This window comes from Nyctibius grandis, chromosome 12 (assembly GCF_013368605.1).
Source record: "Nyctibius grandis isolate bNycGra1 chromosome 12, bNycGra1.pri, whole genome shotgun sequence".
NCBI lineage: Eukaryota > Metazoa > Chordata > Aves > Nyctibiiformes > Nyctibiidae > Nyctibius > Nyctibius grandis.
The window spans coordinates 9,382,865-9,398,702 of NC_090669.1; the positions used below are offsets into that span (position 1 = coordinate 9,382,865).

At 40.2% G+C, this 15,838-nt stretch overlaps 1 protein-coding gene across 1 annotated transcript; it reads left to right on the forward strand.

The window, feature by feature from the left end:
- Positions 1–1,129: 1,129 nt before the first annotated feature.
- On the forward strand, positions 1,130–13,743 carry DNAJA2 (DnaJ heat shock protein family (Hsp40) member A2). Its single transcript, XM_068411623.1, has 9 exons — positions 1,130–1,297; positions 4,198–4,257; positions 5,204–5,427; positions 6,856–6,936; positions 7,253–7,386; positions 9,126–9,322; positions 11,039–11,183; positions 11,358–11,485; positions 12,004–13,743. Exons 1-9 carry the CDS (start codon positions 1,220–1,222, stop codon positions 12,190–12,192), a joined length of 1,236 nt encoding a protein of 411 aa, XP_068267724.1. The 5' UTR covers positions 1,130–1,219; the 3' UTR covers positions 12,193–13,743.
- Positions 13,744–15,838: the final 2,095 nt, after the last annotated feature.

The following is a 15,838-nucleotide window of genomic DNA, read 5'->3' on the forward strand; positions in this document are numbered from 1 at the left end:
CAGCAGACTCTCCTCAGGGCTCAGCCTTGCTCATCTCTTCCTCAGGGAGCACCCTCTCCCAGGCACAGACTAGGCTTGCTCACAGAGAAACCAGGAAACTTTTTGGTTTTCTGCCCTTATAGAGACGAGACGAGACGAGACGAGACGAGACGAGACGAGACGAGACGAGACGAGACGAGACGAGACGAGACGAGACGAGACCCGACCCCATCCCATCCCATCTTCCTCAGCCAGGCACCTGCCACAGCTTTTAGAGCCTTCCAGCAGCCAGTGCCTAATGAGGGGCTAATGACCAAGAGACCACACCTGAGGAAAGGCTCAGTAGCTGCTTTCCTGGCCAGGCTTTAAGAGACAAACCTCTAATTAAACACAACTGGGCTTTTTACTTGCCTGCTGAAAGTGGTGTTTAGCTAGGGCCTCGGGGCCCCTGCGCCACTCAAGTACACTTTGCTTCTCTGAATCACTTTAGGCCTAGCGTAGCAGCTACTGTTTTAAGATCCCAGAAGCGGAGCAAAACAGAAAAACGGAGCAGATGGGTACCTATGCTATTTATAACTGCTGAAGCCTTAGCAGTACATCCTTGAAGAAAAATACATTGGTGCTAGAGGCTAGGCAGCAGGGTGGTGCACGGGTGCCCCTCGCCCCATGAACTTCAATGACGTACTTCAGGAGAAATGGTGCCAGGCGGAGGGCTCCGGGGAAGCACGCACGGAGGCAGGGGCCTTTCAGCCTTCGGAATGACACGAGGGAAAGCTGAGGATACTGTTCTCATGTGCAATGCCCAACTCTCTGCCAGAATGCTGGTTCAAACGCCAGGACAGCAGCTGCCTCCTCTCTGTTTGGGGCAGGCAGCCCTCGCCTGAGCGCCCGCACTGCCGCCTCCCGCCTCTCCCCTCACAGCCTCTTCCCGCCTCCCGCGCGCGGCGCTGGCGGGCGGCGGCGCGAGGCCCCTGCTGGCCGCACACCCCCCTCCACCCCCCCCCCGGACACGAGCGCCCCCTGCCGCGCCGCGCCGGAACTGGGTCAGGCGCCCGAAGTGGGCCGAGGGGGCGGGGCCGAGCCACCGAAGGGCGAAGGGGGCGGGCGGGCTCCTCCTGCGTCGCGGCGTGGTGACGTAGTGCGTCTGCGTGTGACGTTGCGGCGGCTTTCGACCTGCTCCCGGTCTCACCCTCGCCGCCCCTCGGCCCGTTCCGGCCTGCGCTCGCCGCTCGCTGTTGCCATGGCGAACGTGGCCGACACGAAGCTGTACGATATTCTGGGGGTGCCTCCCGGGGCCTCCGACAATGAGCTCAAGAAGGTGCGGGGGAGGGGCGGCGGCCGGCGCCCGGGGAGACCGGGCGGTAGCGCTATGGGGGAGGGGGGCGGGCTCGCCGCCGGCCAGGGCCCCGCGGGGCGGCGGAGGCGGCGGGCGGGCGGTCCCGGGGCCGGCGGGGGGCAAGAGGAGTGGAGCCGAGGGAGGGCCCCGGGCGCGGGGAGCACGGCCTAAAGGCGGCTGCGGCCTGCGGCGGGGGAGGGTGCGGCGCCGGGTGAAGGCGCCCGGTGCTGCCTCAGCCCGCCGAGGTAGGCCGCGCCGCCGGGCCGCTGGGGCCTGGCTTGCGGGCGGGCGCTGACGGAGCGGGGTGGGTCGCGGGCAGGGCCCGGAGGAGAGGCGGAGGGGGGCCGGCAGGAGGAGGGAGCAGGGGGCCCCAGCCCTGCTCCCCGTGTCCCTGGCCCGGCGCCGCCGGGTCCCGCGTCGGCTCCAGGCGCCGCCGGGGCTCTGCTCTTCTCGCCTCCGCAGCGCCGCGTCTCTCCCGCGCGGCGGAGCGGTATTGGCAGCCGCTGAAAGGCCTTTTGGGTGTAAAAATCCTCGTGACGGGCCAGTAGGTTCGTAGCGGTGCCATTGTCTGCCCCACGTGTAGGCCTGAGTAAGGTTTCGTTTTGCTCGTGTATTTGATCGCTCCAGGCCGAAAGCGACAAGGTAAGGTAAACAAAGAAGCAAGGTGAAAACTTGGAGCCAGGTCATCAGTATAACAATTCACTATGTCCATTTCATTCTGTAGTGTATAAACCACTTTTTTCTAAAAGGACTTAATGACCATTTACACGTGAGGGAGGATAATTAGCTAGACAGTTTACTAGCAGTGACCTGCTTCCGCTGATGGGTGGTGCTGGTATGAAGAACCATGCGTTACCCATCATGCATGTGGTAGCCTCATTTGTGCAGGGATAGGCAACTGCAGTGTTGAAATAGTGTTAGAGATGGAAGGCATGCAGTGAGAAGGTAGTGCTGTATACCAAACACGATCAGGTAGAATATTTTTTTTTCTTACTGAATTCTCTTAAAGGTATCTGTGTCCTGTAAGAATGAAAAAAAGTGACAGCAGTTTTCCACTCGGGTAACCTGCACTGCACAGTATTCCTTGCTATAGATTAGATTTATGATGGAATGTAAAGTTTATAACTGCCTGCAACAACAAGAAGTTAATCTGTACCTTATTGTCACTGAGAGGTCATGGATGCTTTATTAATCTGATATTTTAACATTTATAACAGTGTAGGAAAGTGAAAACAAATAGGTAATATCTTAGTCAAAAGCGGCTGAGAGAACAGGCTTTAATAGTGATTAGTTAAATTAACTTTTATTGAAGTTATGTGGTTCCAGTGTAGACCTTGATTCTGGATCTGTTTCTGACTAAAAAATACTGGTAGCTTCCTTTTGGGCCATGGATAGTCCTAAGAATTGCTCTAAACTGTAATGCTGCTATCAGCAAAGACATGAGTGCTCTCTCTTTTTAAAGAACACCATGCAAGCTCCTTTTTTCCTGATTAGATAATGTTATGTAGGTTTTCAGTTTAGTGTTCTGTTTCTTTTTTTTTCTTGGTTAGACTCCTTAAAATATGTGGGGAAAATCATTATTACAGAATGTGTAGGTTTGTGGAAGATTATGCTTTGTTACTGATGCATAGTTTGTCCTATGAGATCTGTGATTTTTGTTCTTTATGCTTACTGTGGTTTAGAATACTTAGCTTGTAATACCAATGTTCTATTTTTGTTTCATTAGTTCCTTGTCAAACTTTATTTCTTGGTTGCATGAAAAAGTACGAAGTATTTCAAAACAATCAGTGAAGAGAAGTAATTGTGCAGATACCAAAAAAAGGAATCTTACTTGTTCCAGTACAAAATGGAAAGTTGTGATCTCTATAAAGCTTTGTATGTAAAGCTCTCTTAACATTGTAGTTCTAAAGAGCTAGTTTAGATGCTCAGTTCTACAGAAACAGAGCTTTTGAAAAATCCACTCTTAAGAACCAGTGTTTCAGTTTTTTGCAGTTGCATCACTGTAGCTTTTTTAATATGTATAATTAAAAAAATAAAAGAATGTATACCAAGTAATTTATTAATATCTGTCCATTGATTCCTCCACTCCACCTCAACACCCTCCAGGAGCAAGAGTTGAGGTCTTTATTGTCAAAAACTCAAATTGTAGGAAAAGTCTCTGCCTGTCCTGTTACTTGCTTTGATCCTCTAAAATATAAGCAAAACAGATGAAGTACCCATGTAGAAAAAGTGATGGTCCTGAGAGTCAAAGTACTGGTCAAAAAAAAAGCATTCTGAAAAATCAGTTCTGGAGATTTGGCTGTACTTACTTCTACTGTTTTAGAACAATGAAGTTAAATAAAAGCAATGATCTGTACATTTCTGCACATGTAACTCATATACTTAGTTCAAAGTGAGATGAAATCTTACATTATTGATAGGTAAGGAAGAAGAAAATTATTATTGTGAGGATTGACTGATAGGGTTGAATGAGAAGCTGAGGCAGCCATTTTGTTGTTAATGTATTGCTGTGATTGAGGTGAAAGACAAATGGGTTGAAACTTAAATTGTCATATTGTAGGTTTTGAGTGGGTTCTATAGAGTAAGTAATTTTAATGAAAATCCAATGCGGTTCTTCCTGTAAGTTAATGAAGATAAGCAGAAAAGCTAGTTCTAGCTATTGTGTGCTATAGTTGTGTTTAAATCCAAGTGTAGTTAATTTATGCATAGAGCAATGTCAGAATTTTTTATGTATCATTTCAGTGTATGAGTGATTTCAAAACACTCATTTTCTCACTTTGCTTTTTTAGGATTTTCTTTCTTCCTGAAGACACTACTTGAGTTTCTCCAAAAAAGAACTGATTAGTCAAAATTTAAACTAATGTTGTACCTCTTTCAACTAGGCATACAGAAAGCTGGCCAAGGAATACCATCCTGATAAGAATCCAAATGCAGGGGACAAAGTAAGGCTTTTTTTTTTTTTTAAACTCCTGAAGTTTGCTGTTACAGTAGCATCTAAGGGATCAAATACAGGTGTTGGGGGCTTGCTGTTACAAGTTGTTCAAAAATAATAACTGTGAGAGGGAACCCTGTCTTGTCTAATTTGTCCCAATCTCAAAATCTACCAGCATACCTTGTGCAAAAATGTCAAACTGTTTGAGAAAGTAATGCTGAAGGAAAAACTGCCTCTCTTCGTCTGCCAAGATGATATCAGCTGGCATTGGCATATACATAGGTATTTGAAAAAGATAGTCAGTTTTCCAAATTTTTCCAATGTGGAAATACGTATGGGTTCTTGAAACTGCTGCAGCATAAAACATATGTGGGAAGGTTGAATTAGATTTGTTATGCTAATAGCAATTAAAAAAATACCAATTAAGTTGACTCAGTTGATTCTTTTTAACAGAACTGAAGGTCTAATGGTTGCTTAGCGGTGAGCAGAGATGACTATGAAAAGATACTCATTTGTTTTGAGGACAGGCACATTAATATGCATTTTAGTAAGTTGCTCAATTGTTAGTGTATTTTAAGTGCCTAACATATCTTGAAGTGTTTGCCATTAGTACATAACTGGGTTTTTTGCCTGTTGGCTACCACAGTATTGCATACTTGAGGGTTTTCCTCTTTGGTTGGATTTTTTTTTGTTTGTTTGTAAAACTGTCTTCTGCTAGGCACAGTAAAGAACAAAGTCATTGAAGTTTTGCAATAAAATGTCATATTTTATGATAACAGGTAACACAATTAAGCCCAAATCTGACTTTTAAGTGTTGCATATTAGAATGAGAGTAGAAAACTGTTCTGTTGTGTACCTTCTTAACAGGGTGTTCATGCTGGGCGAGAAAAAGTAGTAAAATGCTCCCTTGAAGTTCTAAATTATCATGCACGGTTTTGACTCTGTTCCTCTTCCAGTTCAAAGAAATAAGCTTTGCCTATGAAGTATTGTCAAATCCAGAGAAACGTGAGTTATACGATAGATATGGAGAACAGGGTCTTCGAGAAGGTAGCGGTGGAAGCAGTGGAATGGACGATATTTTCTCCCATATCTTTGGTGGTGGATTGTTCAATTTCATGGGTGGTCAGAGTAGAAGTCGTAATGGTAGAAGAAGAGGAGAAGATATGATGCATCCACTCAAGTGAGTATCTTGATACTGCAATTTGTACTTTCAAGCTTTCCTGATCAGTACTTGACTCTGCTAGTTTATATTCTTGATGTGCTGCTCAGTTGAGATATTCTGCAGTCTGCATCTACTTTTCAGACCTGTGTGTTGCGTGTAGCCCAGAAGGCAGTCACTTTCGTTTACTTTTCATGATTGGTTAATCTTACAGCCTACCTAATACTGGTTACTGCCTGGTTGTTGGCGTGTATATACTTTGCTGGCATTATTTTCCTTGGTTTTGCTCCTTAATTATGTTTGGAAGTTCTAATCTGAAAAAGCATTCAACAACCAAGTATTATTCCTTAGCTTGATTCTTAGGGAAGCAGTGGTACTAAGGCTCTGGAAAGGCTTAAGTTGACCTGCATTCATAGCATAATACCAGCTGGAATTAAAGTTGAACTGCATAATTAATGGAAAAGTGTGTGTGGTGGGTTTGGTTTTGTTTTATTTTTTTTAAAGCCATGCTTGAATATCACATCTAATTGTGTTTTGTAGATCTCTGCTTGCAGTCATGACTGGCTTTTTGCGTGCTGAGCAGGTCCTTTCTAAGTTCTTAAGTTAAGCTGCATCTTCCCAGTGGCTGACAAACTGTGCTTAGTAAAGTCCGTTTACTTTTACATGCTTGCTTAGTTTCGTAGCTAGTACTGCACGCTATATTATAAATTAGCTTTGGTTTTGTTGTTTGTAAACACTGATGCCAGGCAACCTTTTCTCAATACACTGAGTTGAAATTTCAATGCACCAACAAACCCTTTTAGGAAAAAAAATAAATGTGTTCATAAACTTCTATCAACCTATGAAGGTTATTGGAATTTGATAGTGTATTCAAGAGCTTCTAAAAAAATAGAAACATGAACAAATCTAAAGAATTAAGTGGCCTTGGGGACATGCTAACCCCTCTCCATTGAACTATCTCATGTGGAAAGCCCAGTACAGTAGTAAGTATTCTGTATGTATTCTTATGTATGTATGCCATAAATATTGTCAGGACTGTCTATACAGGTTTGTTCCTCACCTGCCTGGTAGAACTAAAAAAAAAAAAAAACACACCCACAAAAACCCAACAAACCAAAAACCTACTATGACTATATAATAAAACATAAAATGCTAGATCAGCTTGTTTCCTATTGAGAAACACAAGCAATCCTATCTGGTTTCTTCTGATTAAATTACAGCTTTTCTCTGAAACTATGTTCAGGATTACATGTGTATATTCATATGTATGGAATAGTTTTTAATGACTCCTTGTGAAAGCTAAAATAGTGCTTTAAAATCTTATTTTAATAGCAGATTTAGTCTTTTTATGAAGATCTTTTTTTCTTTAATATGTCCTAGGCAAGTATTTTATACATGGGGAAAGTAAGTTGTTAAGTGATAACCCAGGAGAAATGCTTTATTTTGTAGAGTCTCTTTAGAAGATCTGTATAATGGAAAGACAACTAAACTACAACTTAGCAAGAATGTCCTTTGTAGTGCGTGTAATGGGTAAGTTTGTTTATATTTTTGAGTTCTCTGGTTGTGGTGTTGGCATATAGTGTAATGAAGCATCTCCTATGTCAGATCTTTATCAGTATTTGGCTTACTGGAGCCTGCTCTCAGCCTAGAAAATTGTTGAATGATACTGGTGATGGAACTGGAACTATTCAAGGGCTTTGTTTGGGGGGTGGGGGGAAGGAGAGAACCTAATGATAATTGGCAGTGCAATTAGGCATGTTAACCTACTGATGTGGGGGTTTGGTTTTTTTTTGTCATATGTTTCTGAAAAATTTGCTTTTCATGCAACTGGTGCTATCTATTCTAGGCAGGGAGGGAAGGCTGGAGCTGTTCAGAAATGTAATGCTTGCCGAGGTAGAGGTGTACGTATCATGATCAGACAGCTGGCTCCTGGAATGGTTCAGCAGATGCAGTCCGTATGCTCTGACTGCAATGGAGAAGGTAGGCCAAGCCATTCTATGTTATTAAATGCATTTGGTTCATTCAACCTCCTGGTTGAATCCCAGAAGGAACTTATCCAGGACAGTTTTGCTCCCATCTAGTCATTTGAGTCTCAATCTGATGTCAACATGGAGAGCTCATTTGACTCGGAACAACAGCAAGATTTAGTGTTTAATGTACTGAAAAGCAGCCTGGAAGCTTGAACAGTAGGGATTGATTTTTTTTTTTTTTTTTTTAAAAAAAAAAAAAACCACTTAGATATGAATATTACTTGGTGCAATTACTCCTGTGTTAAAGTAAAAACCAAGATTTTGTTGTTTTAGGAGATTTTTGTCTTTTTGCAGTCTCCTAATATCCAAGGACAGGTTTGGGTTAACAATGGAAACCTAAAGTTGGATTTTAACTTCTTCAAATTAAGAAGATACCTTTTCCTGAATGGGTCGTGTTTGGGGCAACAAGTTCAGCACGTGGTTTGCACTTCAAGTGATTCCTTTTTAGATCTTGGGCAGTTTGCAGAGTGGTAACATCACCTTGTGATTGATTTTATTCTTCACAATACTTACAAATTAGAGTTGTATTTTGTGACTAGTCAAAACATTTCATAAATGATGTTATCTTTGAACATCTGGTTTTCACAGTTTACACACCTAACCTACATGTTTAGTAGTTTTAACTGCATCATAACGTTATTCTTTGTTTCATAGAAAGGTGGCTTAAGATGGCAAGTTTAATGTCTTAAGCCACATGCATCTGCTTGTGGCACTTAGAGCAGTATTGGAAAGAAGTACTGAAATTGTACAGTGCATGTGGCCTAATGTTTTGTTACTCTCTACAAAGACAATAGCTTACCTGGAAAATAAAGATGAAGTAGAACAGAGAATTTAAACTGTTTCGGATAGTGACCCTTCAGTTTGCTAGAAAAAGTAATTGCCTTGCTAGAGATGATGGACAATGTGAAAAACTACTCAATTTCAGAATGTAGAAGTGAAATTCCTTGTATGTCAGAAAATGTTAGGTCCTTTCTGTAGGAAAACCTAACATTGCTCTTGCATGAAACTGTGATTTGACCAGCTATTTTCCTCCCATTTTGTACACGAGACTCTCTAGTTCTACTGCTGCATTTACATAGTGCTTTGTTGTGGTGCTATACTGCAAAATGTGGCTGTCGATAAATGGAACCCAGTAATCCTTTTTTCAGTGTTGTTAACAGAAGTGGTACTAAGCTTCCTAAATTCATTGAAATAGTTCAAAATTTGTGTTCTGACTTTTGAGGTAGGTGAGATGCTTCAGCTTGGTTTTAGCTTCATCCTTTCTCTTATAGCTGTCACTCTCCAGCATAACGAGGAATATATTTTTTTCTTAAGAGTAGTAAGTTGAGTGGTAAGGGTACTGGAGTCAAATTAAGACTTGAGGAACACTGGAAGCTGTAGACAAAGTCTTGTTTTGCCTTTCTCTAAAGCACTCTCACTTTTCAAAATCCTTGATAAGACAAGTTGGAAGGTTATGTGTATCTTTGTATTTCCCCTCCTCCCCCCCAACCCTTTTTTTTTTTTTTTAATTCCTTCTCTTCCAGCTAGGATAAATTGAGCCTGGTTTTTCTCTTATGAGGAATTCACAAAGCGATGTCTAAATCACTAGTTGTGTTGCATGTATTCTTCAGCCTACCTTAAAACAGTTTTTCTTCAGAATCTGATGCAATCACGATGAAATCTCTAAACTTAAAATTCGTCTTTCTTTAGGTGAAGTAATTAATGAAAAAGACCGCTGTAAAAAATGTGAAGGGAAGAAGGTGATCAAAGAGGTAAAAATACTTGAAGTCCATGTAGACAAAGGCATGAAACATGGGCAAAGAATTACATTCAGTGGAGAAGCAGATCAGGCTCCAGGTGTGGAACCAGGCGATATTGTACTCTTACTCCAAGAAAAGGAGAATGAGGTAATGCTTTTAAGTTTGTATTTTAAATGCTTTTTACCCTAGTCTTTAATATTTAAGCGATATAGATGGCTGTTCATTTTAAAGTAATTCATACAGTTGCAGCTCTGGGAGAGATGGTGAATAGCTTTTAATAGATTTGTAGCAAGTAACATGGTTTTCATGGTGAGCCAGAAAAAACTTTGCAAGTTTGTAGCCAAAGGACTTGCAGATTCTGGTGCTACCCTGCTAATAAAGGGTAGCTTTCTCAGGTAAGCTCAGGCTAGCTTTGATACAGTGGATATAGTGATTCGGGATGTTAACTTCAATCTGCTTTGCTTGTGATGCTAACAAAAAATGCTAGGTGTTACTTTTTTTTCAGTGTCTTGTGTCATGGCAGGGAACTCCTATCAAAATCCCCAGATGGTGCTTTCTATCTCTGCTACTGTGGTTGTGGAAATATAACACAGAATGCTGATGTTACTGATTCATTTAACAAAACAAACACGATTATTTTATACTAGTTTGTTAAGGCTTATGCTTATTGCATTCTGGAGTAATACATCGCACTTTATCTTTTTCTGCAGTTTATCTTTTTCTGTGTTAAAACTCCCTTAGGGCAGAGTTGAGGTGACTGCTTCTTTTTCTGAATGTTTTTGTTTAGAAAGGCCAGGTATTACTGTGATGAAATAAAAAACAGTTTGTGTTATACTCTGGAAAAAATGTTGAATGGAATGGTAGTGGTGGGGCAAGTTCTGTTGTGACACAAAGAATAGCATTGGATGCAAATTTAAATTCCAGTCACGTATTAAGGATATAATGTTGGTTATCTGAAAATTAGGTACTTTGTACGCTTCTCAAAGCTGTGTCAAGGACTGCTAATTTGGCAATCAGTTTTGCATAGCTCTTTACACATTCTTCTCTTCTCTTGTTCTGTAATACTGGTTGAAATGTTGCATCACAGTTGATCTTGACTATGATAAGGGAAGAAACAGTCTGTAAGCATACAGAAGAGCCAGATGTGCATGACGGCATCAAATTCCAGATGGTGGATGCCACTTCTGTCTTAGTCTTCTTATGAACTACATCTAGTTTTACAGTATTAATAATTCTGAAAAACGTGGTACCTTGTGTCCTAGAGTAAAACTAGACTGATTTTAGTGATGCTTTCAGTGTTCTTAAAATTTCCCTTGAGGTGGGAGTCATGGTTCTGCCAGTGGTTAAAGCTTACATTTACTCTGATTAAGAATCCTGAGTGGTATGGCTTAAAGATCACTTCTGACAGCTGTGGACTAATTGAGCAGAGCCCTGCTGCAGATAAAGTTAGCTGAAGCAGATATGCATGATGACTAGTCAAATATTGAGAAACAAAGATGTGTTTTTTGTATTCCAGTGCATGGGAAGTAGTGTCAAACTGTCCTAAGTTTTGTTTATAGGTTGCTTGTGTAGAAGATCTTGCAGGTAAGAGAGCACTGCTGCTATACAGGTTGTCTTGTTTAATTTGAACCTTACATCACAGTATATAGTGTGATTTGCCTTATCTTAGATGACGCTTTCTTCAGGCACAAACTTCCCAAGCATGTTAAGCTATTTGAATTAACAGAATCAAGTTAACTTTGTACAAAGACTGTTGCTCTGACATTGAATTTTAAGAATAAATAATAATGAATTCCAAATAATGAGTCTTGTGGAGATATAGTTATAGGACTAGAAAAGATATCTCCTGGTTTTGTTTTTTAGGTGTTCCAGCGGGATGGGAATGACTTGCATATGACGCACAAGATTGGACTTGTTGAAGCACTGTGTGGATTTCAGTTCACATTTAAGCACCTTGATGGACGTCAAATTGTGGTTAAATATCCTCCTGGAAAAGTAATTGAACCAGGTAAGCTTGACCTCATAAGGACTTCTTTGACTATGCTTTTGTGATTCTTGAACACTTAATCCTGTTCTTGTTGTCCTGTTAACTGAACGTAGGCTAGAGAAATGAAGAGAATTGTATAGAGAAAGATTTGTTCTGAAGTAGCACTCTCCAGCTTACTTTTCTTTTGAATTACAGGTTGTGTTCGTGTAGTCAGAGGTGAAGGAATGCCACAGTATCGCAATCCTTTTGAGAAGGGGGATCTTTACATTAAATTTGATGTTCAGTTTCCTGAAAATAACTGGATTAGCCCAGAAAAGCTTTCAGTAAGTAGTTTTTCAAGCATAAATGTGGTGGTCTTATTTGACAGTGTATGCAAAGTGTGTGTGTTGTACCTCCATGTGCTTGCTTTCAGGGCTTAAATTTAGATGCAAGTACAGTTGTTCTTTTAACGTTGTTTTTGGGCAATATGTAATTTGAAAATACCCATTAGAATATGAATTTATGGCACATGTATTTAAGAGCTGTGCAGATATTGGGCAGACAAGGGCAGGAGGAAGAATCTTCCTGCTGTCGTGTGATGAAGTTTTCAGAGTGCAATTGTATTTACTGATTTCACTTCTGGTGGTTGATATGTGGAGCTGTTAGTTTTCTTTCAGTGGCGTCTTCCAGTTGATACAAATACTTCAGATACTTTTAAATGAGTGTGCACTTCAGGGTTTACGTCACCTTAGACTTCTAAATCAAACCTTCTCTGAGAGGGAATCTTGTAGTTGTGGGAGACTGGTCGTTTTGTTTAGTAGTTGTAGATGCAGTACTGAATACACTTCCTTTTTTGGGGCAGGAACTTGAAGATCTGCTGCCAGCTAGACCAGAATTTCCCAATGTAATTGGTGATGCAGAAGAGGTAGATCTTCAGGAATTTGATACTACTCGTGGTTCAGGTGGTGGCCAGAGACGTGAAGCTTATAACGATAGTTCTGATGAAGAAAGCAGCCATCATGGACCTGGGGTACAGTGTGCCCATCAGTAAACGTTTGTCTAAAAAGTTGCACAAGGATTTTCTTTGAAATTTTGCCTGACTTGTTTTCAACAATCCAGCAGGATTGTATAAGTAATCAAGATGAACCAATGGACATCTGTTGCTGTATGTGTAACTTTTAAATTGGTCTATAGTATCTACAGAGTGTAATTTAAACTAACCACAAGCTTACATCTTCATTTTGACTGTGTAGCAGAATAAAGCACTTGAAAGGAAGACGAGACTCCTTTTCACATGGGTTTTAAGTTTGTCCTCGTATCTGTGCTTGATTTTTACCAGTTTTGTGTAGATTTTAAGTTTCATATTTTAAATTCAAATTCTACATTGTAAAGTTTGTGTACAATTTGTCCTGAGGCTTGGTATTTGGCTGCACCTGCATAAGCTGCTACAAGTAGAATAAAGAATTTCATAGCCTGTATCTATCATCTAGATGCATGGTAAATGGGCTTTGCACATAATGGGTTTAGAGCTGACTGGGAACAATGGAAGACTAAAGTAGAAGTGGTTGTAAGTTTTTTTTCTACCATCTTGTGAACGGTTTCTGAAATTAAATAAAAGCAGTTGGTGTATAATGTATTTCTTTTGCCTTGTAACTCTTACTTTTCCAGTGGCTTTAACTATTCTGTGTACACAGAGACTATGTAGATGGTAGACATTTTGTAAACACAGGGAGGCTGAAGCTGCTTTGAGACTAGGCTGCAGTTAGATAACTGTGTGCCACATACAAAAGTCTTTTTCTTGAAATGAGATATGATTAAATGGGCACAGGGAAGGCTGCAGCCATGTCCCCTTTGTATGAAGAAAACACAAGGATATCCAAGTTCAATCAGAAGATAACAAAACCTTTTAAATGAAGATGATTGAATCCCAAAATAATAGCATCTTTCTTTTAGCCTTTGAATCCAATGCAAAGACTGATTGAGCCTAACTTCCTAGAGAAATGTTTCCAGTTTTAAAAAATCCTTATGAAAATGAACATTATGCCTGGCAACTTCTGGCTGCATTAACTGAGTTTGTAAAGAGATGGAGATTAATATTGTACTTGAAAAAAATTTTTGACCTGGAAATATACTAAATGTAGATGGTTTTGTTACTTTTCCAGTAGCTTGCACTTTGTGTTTTAACTATTAAGTTCTCCAGCTTCAGTTCTGTTCCTTTCTATATGCTTTTAATTGGTAAAAATACCCCAACAAAGCAAAAATGTGACCTTAAATAATTATGAGGTACAGTTAGTTATCTAAGCATTTTGTTACAATGTCAAGGAACTGTGCATGAACTTTGGTTGGTAAGCTGCTTCTCTATAGTGAGGTTTCTCTCTCTGTTGAAGTGAGGAAGTTGAAAGATGCCTCTACTTTTCTTTACAAATCTGAAGTTCTTGTTTAATTATTGCTCAGATTGTTGTTGACACTTTACCAATGATGTTGGAGGGACAAACTCTGAGGGTTTCCATGTGCTTGGATAGGCACTGGCATTTGAGTGTTGCTGAACATCCTTGTTATAGACTCTAAAACTGAAGCAAGAATAAATACTGTTTGACCTGTATTTCAGTATTGACTTCTTATGCTGTGGCATTCTCAGCTAGTGAATCTTTATTTTCATTTATTAAAACTTCAGGTTGCTTTTCATGAAGCCATGGTTACATACTGATCCTTTCTCCTGATTAATTTCTCCAAGACATCAGTCATCTTACCCTGTAATGCTTAGACAGTTAAAATGTCTTGTCTTCTGCTTTTAAGTAGTAGCTTTGGGATTTGCCTCCTTGGAAAAGAGAGTATGTACTCTCAGCTGTTCTATCTCTGTACTCTCAATTTGCTTTTTTGGGGGAGGATAGAGGAAAGGATTCATGCTAACTTTTTGGAGAGCATGCTGAAGTGGAGGGGAAGTAAGACAATGACAGGGGTGTGATTCTTGTTCACATAAACGATGAGGCTATGTTCTTTTGAAAAAATGAAACATGCAACAATTTCTCAGCCCTCAAACTAGTAACTAAATCATAGTTTAGTTATTAACACATAACCTTCCACTCTAGCCTTGGGCTGATGCAAGTATAAAGTTCAAACAATCACTGTAAAAGAGGTGTGGGGCATTTAATTGTATGCCTCTCTTACCAAATTTAAAAGGAACATTGTAGACATAAATGAGTTCTGGAAGCTTCCTAGCTTGGTGACAGTTCATAAGAGTGACTTCAGTTGATTTAAGTACTTGTGCTTCATTTCTGTGTACATCCTGTGAATCTGCCCTTTGTGTCAGGGCCCAGAAACACTTTCCCAGCTCTTAGTAATAGCCTCTTAGTCACAAAAAAGCTGATGTCTGAATTACAACTCAGAAAATACTTTAACAAGAGCAGGCTGGATTAAACACTAGCAGCTGTTTTTGTAATATGACTACCACCATACCTAAACCCCAAGTGAGATCCACAACAAATCTGTGTAGCCTGTCTTGCAAAGCCTGCCTAGCCTTTTCAAAAAATGCAAAAAACTGCAGGTTTCAGTTACTGCATTGCAATTTTAGTTACCTTAGTGTAGTATGGGAGGGAACAGTTAAATCATTCATGTTGAAATGTCCATTTGCCTGCAATAATCAAAAGCTGATAGGACATCAATGTGATGCTTTTATCAATTTAAGGGAATAGTTCAGGTTAAACTACTGAGTTACAGAACTAACTACTCATGAATGTTCTGTAAACTTCATGTATAATCTGAATGAGAGGTTTAGTCCTCTATTTGCTGGTTACTAAGGGAGAGCACAGTTTTAATCTAGGTTTGATAGTGTTTTAACTTCATGTTCTTTACCAGTTTTGTCTTCTGTGCCTTGGAAAGCTTTTTTTTCCTTATTTGAAAACTTGTGACCTTTGTTTCCTTAAGTGAAGCAAGGGCAGAAGCAGAAAAGAAAAATTAGATTTCATTCCTAAACTAATGTTTCAGTGTAAAGAGCAGGGGAGCCTTTCATACCATCCTTTACCACACTGAAAACATTTTAATTGAAATCACCGCTGGCACAGTAAAAGCCGAGTGGATCCTCAAGTTCTGAAAATACTAGAGCACCCACAGCAGAGTGACTGCTGGACTGGCATCTTTACCTGGAAAGACGTTAAAAGCCTTTCCTACAAGTTACTCAGAAGTACTAGAAAAATTGGCTTGACACCACAAATTACAGTAAGTCTTGGTTACTACCTGTCACCTTGGACGTTACTGTCATGTCACAGCACAAGCCTGGAAATAAGTTTTATTCCTGTGACAGATTCATATATGCCACCACAGAACTAAAGTTACATCCCTTAAAATGCTATTCAAGAATTTAGAAACTTGCACTTCAGCTTAACTCCAGACTTAGATTCAAGGAGATTGATACAGGGAAGACTAAACATGAGTAGTAAACCAACACTACATTCTGCTTGTGGCATGCGTGGAAGAATGACATTAAAGAACTCTATACTTATGAATAATTATGTAAAAAGTCCTATTGATAATGTAAGAGTTAAAACTTATTTACTACATACAACCTATTACTGTTCATTTTACTGTGAATTGAGGTTAGATGTTAACTAAGCCTTTTATAAAGAAGTTGGAAAAGTACAATTATTTTTTTCTGCTTTTGTTTCCTCAGAGATAACAGGAATTTAGTGATACACATCACA